We start from the raw sequence: 9897 nt of genomic DNA on the forward strand, positions 1-9897 counted from the left end.
TCACTGGCCATGTCGCTGACGTCAAAGTTGAGGAGCTGACCGTTTTTCGCACCTAAGTTTTAAGGAGGCAAGAGCTGGCATATGGGCGAGGGTCAGAGTGGCGGGCAAGCTTTTAATCGCCACACCTGGCATCGCAACATTTTAAAAACATCTATCTTATAATTCTATTACAGTTTGCTCAGTCAAAAAAAAAAACAATGACATAAAATCCAAAGCGATCCCAAACATGAAAGTAAAAAGGAAAATTTTTCTTACCAAACAGCCGAGGACCAAGCCAGGTTTGATGACTTTCCTTGCAGTTTGGAACAAATCCGGACAAACGATCGCCAAAGTAACAGCTCTAATTAGCCAATGTGCTTCCTTTAATAATATTATTTTCTCCATCAGCTACAGCGGGTTTTCCCAGCACACATGTTCACACTTTACTTCTTTTTCTCCACTGCAGGAGCAGTTATTGTGAGCCTTGGAGGTCAGCACTGAATTCTGGCCTGCTGTAAGACCAGACCAAGATGAAGTGAGAAGGCCCCTCTCTTCAACAGGGAGTGGCAGCGCAACGTGGAAAGGCTTAACACAGACACACACACACACCTCATGTCTGTTTATTCACATCGGCAAAGCACGTGCAGACACACGTGCGTGTGCGCACACACAAACGCGCACGCACACAATCTGCCTCACCCTCACATAGACATGCGCATACAAAAGCACACCTGTCAGGGCCTTTTCCACTGTGTGAGCAAAAGCAAAGAAGTCCGGCCCCCCCTCCGTCTCTCTGTATGTGGTATCCCATGTCTGTTATATTAAAGCAAATCTATTCAGTTCCCACTTTCTTATCTGAAATAATGGCATGAGCAATTTTCACATTTAAGTAAGCAAGGACACATGCAGTCTCCCTCTCTTCCACTCTCTCACTTAATGAATGGAATCAGATCTGGGCCCCCGTGGCTGTGGTCTAATCTGCCTTTGAAGATTTCTACAATTTACAGAAATAAATAATTACATACCACTGAACAGTTGTTTGGTTTGGGGTTTTTGTTGTTGTTGTTTTGTTTGCTTTTTGTAAAATAGGATATATACACCTATCTACTTTTACATTCACTAGTCCACAAGTGCGTTCGATTTCTACGTTATTGGCCAGAGCCAAAAAGGGCCCAGGACATTGCCAGGAGCCTCCCAATTGTGCCAGTCAACTGGTGTGTGACGTCCATTTGAAGGAGGAATCTGTCAAATAGAGTGATTGAATTAAAGTGCACTTTGGTCCGGAGTGCTCTCTCTTTGCCACTTTCCACCATAACATGTCTTGTCCTAAAATAATTAGATTGAGGCTTTGGGTAATGGAGTGGCCGGATCCTCAGTGGTCAAAAGAAGGAATGGTGGCGCATTGAATAGAAGCCTCCAATCTTAAAAAACACTTTATTTCTTTACACTTGAGGTTTGTTGTCTTTTGTGACTATTATCCCCATTCACCAATTGCTTTCATGCAGCTGTGCCCCTCTTAAAAAGTCTTTGTGCCAGCACCATGAATACAGGGAATGTGTCCATGGCAGGTAGCCCTTATTGCAAGTTAATCTCTTGAAAGAGCCTCATACAAGTACTTTTAAATTCTCGCCTAGCCACAGAGGGCTCATCATCAATCGAGCACTTCTCCCCTTTGTAGGGTTGATGAGTGTGGTGCGTGGCTGGTGACAATGGCTGCCAAGTGTGGCAAAGTAATCACCTTCTGGGGAAAACACTAGTAATTACTTCTAAACTGTTTGGGCTTCAGAGACGACTGATATTGTGCAATAAAATGAAAAGGTCCCTTTAGAGAGCAGCGCTGTGATGGTCGATCTCAATATGTTTGTCATCTATTTGTTTACAGACATTTTTCTTTTCAGTTTCCCCACGGCAACCGTCCTTTTTATCCTATATGCATTTGTCTTCATGTGGTTTCGTTTATGTGCTGGACAAACACCATAACCACATTCTCCATGCATACTCACAAGACACTTTACATTATATAAGTTTATATAAGTTAGTTTCAGACAATTAAACAAGTCAAATACAGCTTCCATTCCTAAAGAGTCTTTTAATTAAGCTCCTACATTCAGCCACACCTGTATTCATCCTTTAGGCTGTTAATAAGAGGCTATAATTATTTCTGAGCCTTTCTAATGAGATAACATCTTTTTTGTGGATCCTTATTTAGTACAGTTATTAGGTTTAATGATGTTTAGCCATAATTTTCCTCAGGGTTTCCTCTGAGGTGAGAATTTACTGATCAATTGTGACTTTATAAGTTACAAGTATGAATTGTTAGTTGTTGCTCTCGCAAACTAGATAGAATTAAGTCAAGATTACTATGATTAAGACGCCAAAATGAAATTATTTGGATCCGAAAAAGCAAGAAAGGCACTCTGACGCCAGTTTTCTTCGTAACCTCTTTAATATCAAATATCAAAACTGAGTTTACACTGTATACATTTTTTATGTGCACGGATTAATAATAAATGCAGACAAGAAAATTCCAGAGTGCAAGACTCTCGCCAACACTCCTTCGACTTACCTCTGCTTCACCATAAGCTCATCTTGTCTGCTTGACACACGTGTGTGGGGCCTGAGGGGAAAGGCAAGCAAAGCTTTCAGTTTTACTAGAATAAGATATGAGTTTGACTTTTAAACTTTTCTAACCAGAAGTAAAAGCAAGTGGCTGCCAGCAGAAAAGAAATATGTAAAACCTTGTATTTTTTTAAAATATCGTTCCATTTTGTGGACATGGAGTGTCCTTTTACTTGGTCCTGCATTACCACTTTGAGGTACTTATAATTCATCTGAGTATTCTCATTTTTCTTATAAACTAAAATTAAATATGTTGAAAATGAAGTAAGAATTAATCAAAGAAAATCTAAACTATGATATTAAAAATGAAAATGTAGCACTGTCATACTGAGCTCTGAAGAGAGCATTTATTCCCTGCTGGGTTAAAATACAACAACAGACACATTTTTGTTGCATCACAACGTTCAATAAATAATCTACAGGGAAAAGCAAATTCAGTGTATTCTTGTATTTATAGCCTTTACATATTTGCATATAGTCTGTAAGCACATGAGCTATAAAAAGCTATAAAAGCTTCATAAGAAAACATGCTAAGGCTGTGCAAATATTCCCTGTTTTGTAGGTCTTATGCTACCAAAACAATAAAATGAAAATATTCAGACTGCCAGAACAATTACCCACACTTTCATATATAAAGCATTATTCCGCACTTCCTGTGTTTCTGGACAGTTTGTTTTTTAACTCTAAAAAAAATACCTGATTGTTTCAATGTTTTTCTGTCATTTGAAGCTGAGCAGCTTCCAGGCATGCAGTGAGTGAACAGTTAAGAAAAGGAGAACGAAAGAAAGAGTATCTGCCAGGCTACAGAGGAAAACATGATTCTCCAGCAGCAAATGTTGGTAAACTGGACAATGTTTGCTTACACTGTATCGTGATACTTGCTGATAACAAGTGGTTCCTTGGATAGCTGTACTGATAACAATTCAGGGCAGGTAGCTGAATAAGATAAAAAAGCTTTAGCTAGCTTGCAGCACACTCTTACCAATGCAATAAAAAAAACTGCACATTTAATACAAAACACCTTTTTAAGGGCTGTCTTCAGCTTGTATTGTTCTTTTCTGCCTCCTACTGGGCAAGCATAAAATTAGGCTAATTAAAAAATTTGCAAGGTGCATTTTGAGAAGAATGTTATATTGGATTGTTTTTAATAACCCACTGTGTTAGGCCTGCAATTAGTGTCTTGATTTATCAGTTAATTGATGCATGTATTAGTGTATTAGGTGATGTATTACTTGATTCTGCAACCCTTTATACAATGCTGCTTATAAATTTGTAATATTAAATGTACATATTCTGCCATGCCAACAAAGTTTTAGTGCGGTTTTAAGGCTGCTTCATATTGCCTATTCTCTGTCTTGCTTTCTTTCTTTTTTCTTTCCAGTTTTGTTGGGTTTTACCGTAGGTGTTCGTGAGTGACAGTGAATGAGAGGGAAGCAGAATGACAGAGACGCAGACATCACTACTTGAGGCCAGTGTGAGCATTCAGGCTGTATTGCACATTTAATAATCCCACGAGGCAGAGGGCCTGTGGGTCTCCCTTTGAACCATAGTCCATTCAACACAAGAACACCGAAACATCTCCCCACCCCTTTGCGGTCACCAGCATTTCATTTGCAATCTAAATCTAAAACACAGGGTGCTCGAGAGTCACATCAAAGGGCTTTTTGATAGCTAGGATAGAGCAAAGACTTGAAATAAAATGGCTAATTACGAGTGTTGATTAGTGGGCCATGTAAGCTACAGACTAATTGGATTGCACAATGGAGTAGTGCTTTTGTTTTCTGTGCATCTTAATGAAGTCTCTTTTTTACCCCTTTACAAAGGCTGAAATGTAGAAGCGATTTTTGTGTTTCCAAAGATAAAAAATGGCGGCTTTAACAAACGTGCATATTATTCAAACAGTCATATAAAGAGACTTCATCTCATAGGTTGTGGATGATTTGATCAGAACTGGGTTATCCCATATAATTATTAACACCGTATGTGAAAGCTTTGTTGTGTTAACCATCAGAAGTTCCATTAAGACTAAGTAGCCCATGTCTTTTCAGTGGAGCTGAGTTTTACTTACATGTTTAGTCATGTTTGGCTTCATCTGGTCAGAGATTGATTAGCAAAACATGAATGAGTTATAAACATAATTCTATTAATATTTTATCTTTCAAATACATTATACCAAGTAATCTTTAAAATGTTTATTGTTTAATTTTTTATTATATAAATATTAATAGAAAATAGATCTGGAATAGAAATTTGGCATTAGAAGACCAGACTATTTTACTCATTTCTAGACTTTTTTTCTTCTTTTTTTGAACTGCTTCAGCAGATGAGATAAACCAGTAAACATGTGTTTTTGTTTTGTTTTTAACTGTCTTAAAGTTCATACTGTATGGGCGGGAGAGCTGATCTGAGGTGGTACAGGGAGAAATCTGCATATAAGTCAAGCTATCTGAAGATGAAGATGGAATTATATGAATGAAAGGACCACAATAACCTCCAAGTGATCTGCATTTAAAATGAGAGAAAGGAAATAAAGGAGCTCTGAATTAAAACGAATGTGTCTCACGTCTGCTTATCCATGCAGACTGGGCCAGCCAATGCTTCAGTTTACTTCAATGCATCCAGCCAGACATCCATTTTCTTCCACTTGTCCAATTCAGGGTTGCAGGAAGCTGGAGACTATTACAGCTGTCATGGGGCAGAATGTAATATAATCAAAAAGCATAACAAGTAAGCGAGTGCTTACCATACTCAGCACTGTAATTACCAAAAGACGGTACAAAATATGAATCTGAATTACAGTGTGTAGTCTGCCCAGTGTGTATTTCACCACAGGCCATAGCCAGAGTGTTAAAATATGGACAAATCTGGAGGAATGCCCGCAGTGGAGGTCCTATTCTGTTATCTCCTATCCTACAGGCTATCCTATCATGTGAAGCTCACACAAGCAGCCATCTGATTGAATCACTTGTTACCTAGGAGATCTGAAGGACTGACTGAGACCTTGATAACGTGTAACTACACCATTCATATTTTTCATTTTTTTGCAACAGAACAAAACAACAAATACACGAGTTATTCTTGTTTTTTATTTTTATTTGATTTTTTTCAGTTCGGAGGGGGTGCATTTACATCCTGAAGACTTGTTTTGTTTTTTTAACTAGGATAATATTTGCGATTCTACCGTGTATTAAAAACTGTTGCACGGGAATGCTGAAACGCATTTGCACCCTCATAACAAAAGAGGGAAAACGGATGGGAGGGGGTCGGTGACAGGCTCCAGCGGTGGGGGGGGGAGATTTCTGTGCAGGTGTCCTTGTATTTTCTGACACCTCGGAGACAGGACTCGACCGTAAGTAGCCTAAGACTGTTGAGGAAGAATCAAAGCTGATAACATAATAAATGTTTGATCTGCCATGAAATCCGAAAAGAGCAGCAACGGAAAGATATGCTCGTCTGGATGAGAGACCCCCGCTGGGTGAAGACACGCAGCGTATGTTAGCTGAGCCGTGAAAGCTCGCTGCCATTGACTGGAGCTCAGGCTGAAATGGGAGCAAAGCGATGAAGACCGATCGCAGGGGAGTGAGCATCCTCGAGCAAAAAATATCGCATCACTGATCATTTCACCTTATTAGACATCAATTCCAGATTAGCAGAACGCGATATTTGCCACTACCCGGACAATTCGCCGTCGATGCAAAGGGTTTGAACGGTGGCATTTATCGCCTTTTTTTTCCCTTCTGTTTTTCATTCTGCAGATGTGCGCTGCGAGAGGAATATGGCCTGTTCGATGGGTGAAATGTTGAGGGATTAATCACTGATCATGATGAAAAGCAAATCAGTGCTGACCATTTCCAGCTACTCGTGGATGAGTCTCCTGGACTATTTTCACATGTTATGGATGATATGTCACGTTAGATGAAATGTGTGCACCTGAAAACCACTGACTAAGACTACCTGCTACAGCAGCTTATTGTTCTCACTCCCTAAAAATCAAAGCACCCCACAGCTGCTTTTCTCTCCTGTTTAGGATGGGACTAACCTGACTTTATGTTAACACTCTGCTGGGCGTCACATGAACAATGTCAAGTTCTCAGCAGCCTGATGTGGGCACAAATGTCACTGATGTTCCTGGGCAGCTTGGTTTCACCAGCTCCAATCAGGACCCGGTGTGGTCCTCCATTGTTAACAGTGTGGTGAAGATGGTGCTCATATCTCTGATTGTCTGCGTGTCTTTGTTTGGGAATGTGATTGTTCTGCTGGTGTTCCAAAGGAAGCCTCAGCTCCTTCACGTGGCCAACCGCTTTGTCCTCAACCTCCTCCTGGCAGACCTACTTCAGACTATATTAGTCATGCCCTTTGCTATTGCAGCGACCATGCCAAGTGTGTGGCCTCTGGATGCGCGGCTGTGCCAGGCCCTGGTGGTGCTCATGCACTTGTTTGCTTTTGCAGGGGTTAACACCATTATAGTTGTGTCTGTGGATCGCTACCTGGCAATTATTCACCCTCTTTCTTATCCCACTCGCATGACCCCTCACTTGGGCACCAACCTGATCATCTGCACCTGGGTGCTCAGTTTCCTGCAGAGCACACCTCCTCTCTATGGCTGGGGGACCATAGACTTTGACCAACATCACAATATCTGCTCAGTGGTGTGGTCTTCTAGTCTGTCCTACTCTGCTGTGGTGTCTACCTTTTCTTTCTGGCTTCCCGTGCTCATCATGCTCGGATGTTACTGGATGGTTTTCAGGGCGGCCCGGAGGCAGAACGCTCTTGTACACCCCATACAGACACAGTCCTACTCTCAGCCCTGCCCGCAGGACTTCCAGGCACCTAGCAGCCCACAGCAGCGATGCCAGCCCCAGCAGCCCAGTTCACCTGAGGGACCTTACTCAGCCAGAAGATACCCAGTTCGAGTTAGACACAGGCGTTTTCACTACCACTGCAAGGCAGCCCGTGTGGTTTTTGTGATCATGGCTTCATACATCTTCAGCATGGGCCCTTACACCATTCTGAATACTATATCTATGTTCACCAGAGCAGCTATACCCTCATGGTTATCCTCCCTTGCCCTTGTACTCTTCTTTTTACAGTGCTGCCTACATCCTTATATTTATGGCTACATGCACCGTAGTGTAAGAAAAGAATTTCTGGCTTTACTCTGTGGGTTGTTCTGCAAGCAGGGCCGTCCCAACCAGAGCTCTGCTGTGGAAAGCTGCTTCACTACGACTGAGGGACGCTCCACCGCTCACCCTCACCTGCCCAGCTTGGCTGCTCGAATCGTCCCCCTGCGGACATGGGAAGAGTGCACAACATCGTCCTCTCCCACTTTTGAGAGGAAGTCGAGAGACAGCCGTAAGGAGACCACCTCTACCAGTATCAGCTCTGAGAAGGAACTTACAGTCAACAGCAAGCAAAGCACATAAACTGCCACGCATCAGACAGACCATAGTTGCTCTTACTTTAGGACGCTGTCATGCAGCATGTTCATAGTTCTCAGCAGGTCGCTGGAATTCGTTTATCACCAACATCTGATATTTTACCACTTTGTTAAAATCTCTGTTAAGTTATCGCTACTGGGAAAAACCTAGGCACAGTAGTTGTTGTGTTAACGTGTAAAAGAACAAATTGTAGGAAAGAGTTATTGTGTTTCATATGTACATGCATTTTTAAGCGTTACCACATGTGCCACATAAAGACTGTGTGCAGCTGTTAAAGTTTGTGCAATCCATCATTCTTGCAAACATAATAACGCATGCGAGAGTGAACTCACTACTGTTATTTAAAATGGGCATTTAAATCAGTCCAAATTCAAATTCTTCTCAATCTGCACGTGTAAGATAGGAAGTTGCTCTTATGTTCGGACCACTCTAATTATCAGATGTCTCTGATGGCATGTAAATCTGCTGTATCCACACAATTGTCTCCTTTAAACTTTTTGCGTCCTGCTGGAGGTGCAGGATAGCGGACCTTGTCTGCGAGCAAATTTTGCTTGTAATTTTCCAACTCAGGGTATTGCTTGTAGGAAAAAGAAAAAGGAATAGATCCCACCTTGAACCTTGGGTGGGAGAATATGTGTTAAAGTCCCTATCACAGTAACTGCTCTTAGTCTCAAAGCGCCTTTTGAAAAAACAATTAGAAAAGTGATTTATTGTGCCTGTCAGTGAGAGCTTACAAGTGTTGCTGATTCCCTTTCTCTCATGGGATGGCCACACTTTCACGTTTGTCTTAGTCCTTTGTTTCTTTTATCTACAGCGTAACTGATGTGGAAATTTTCCTTTTATTTCATACCACTTAATATTTGGACTCGGTGTTTGATGCCTTTCAAATGTTGGCGTGGGAAAAGGGGCGAGTATTTTTTTTGTGTGATAAAAACATGCATGTTGCAAGATCTTTAACAGATTTCTTCTATTCCATTGAGCACTTGTAGACTTGTGATGATACCTCATGATCAAGTATTTCTAAAGGAAAAGAAACGGTGTGCCTAAAGCCACGGATGCTTGCCGCGACTCCTCTCAGAGAAAGGTAAATCATTAAGTTAGAAGTTTGCTATGGTTCATCACCATATTATGTGCATTTATTTAAGTGTCTAGTGCCAAGTTTCTAGGTACCTTCTCAGAAAATAAAAGAAAAAAAAGATCTGGCACAATGTGCTCCTGGTGTATTCTTATCACTAGACTGTTGTAGTTTCTGAGAGCTGTAATGTACTTCACCTTGAACTATTTAACAGGTTACTGAGGAAATTCAAACTACAATATTAAAAGTTGACAATCAAACTTGGGTAACGAGTTTGTTAGAGGCTCTGTAAAGGACATTGTGTTTAAGTATACTAAAATATAAGATAAAATGTTTAATAGCCTTTGAAAAGTGCATATTTTTGTGATTTCTATTGTGCTTTTGTAATATTTTTGTTTTCATTATTTAACATCAAACATTGTCTGTTGTTTAATAAAAGTACATTATATCTAATGCGTACAAAAGCATGACTTTACATACAACATACCAAAAAATGCTTGAGTATCAGGCTGGCTTTAGGTTTGAGAAGGATCTTAAAAAGCATATTGAGCTATTTGGATTCCTTCCTGGATCTCTTTATAATCTGCTGACTTTTGAGTGGGTTAATAACAGAATTTAAGACTAAATCTACAAAACTTGTTGGACTTAAGTGTTCAATTTTTAAACCCTTACTTAAGTACATGTTGTTTCACAATTTGAGGTCATATGTTTTGCACAACATTTTGTTTTAAAATAAGAAATTTATGATTTTTTTTAAAATAAAATATTCAATCACTATCTGTGACT

At 40.4% G+C, this 9897-nt stretch overlaps 2 protein-coding genes across 2 annotated transcripts in view; one reads left to right on the forward strand and one right to left on the reverse strand.

Moving 5' to 3' along the window:
* LOC148106220 (uncharacterized) overlaps positions 1-436 on the reverse strand; it is a 94709-nt gene extending 94273 nt beyond the window's left edge. Inside the window, exon 1 of the mRNA XM_087851127.1 lies at positions 256-436. The gene's annotated coding sequence lies outside the window, so the exon portion shown is untranslated. The remainder of the gene's footprint in view (positions 1-255) is intronic.
* Positions 437-5885: 5449 nt separating this feature from the next.
* On the forward strand, positions 5886-9371 carry gpr101 (G protein-coupled receptor 101). The gene has a single exon (XM_006781231.2). The coding sequence runs from the start codon at positions 6678-6680 to the stop codon at positions 8019-8021; it is 1344 nt and encodes a 447-aa protein (XP_006781294.1). The 5' UTR covers positions 5886-6677; the 3' UTR covers positions 8022-9371.
* Positions 9372-9897: the final 526 nt, after the last annotated feature.

Source organism: Neolamprologus brichardi, chromosome 2, assembly GCF_056152115.1.
Source record: "Neolamprologus brichardi isolate AB-2024 chromosome 2, ASM5615211v1, whole genome shotgun sequence".
Lineage (NCBI taxonomy): Eukaryota > Metazoa > Chordata > Actinopteri > Cichliformes > Cichlidae > Neolamprologus > Neolamprologus brichardi.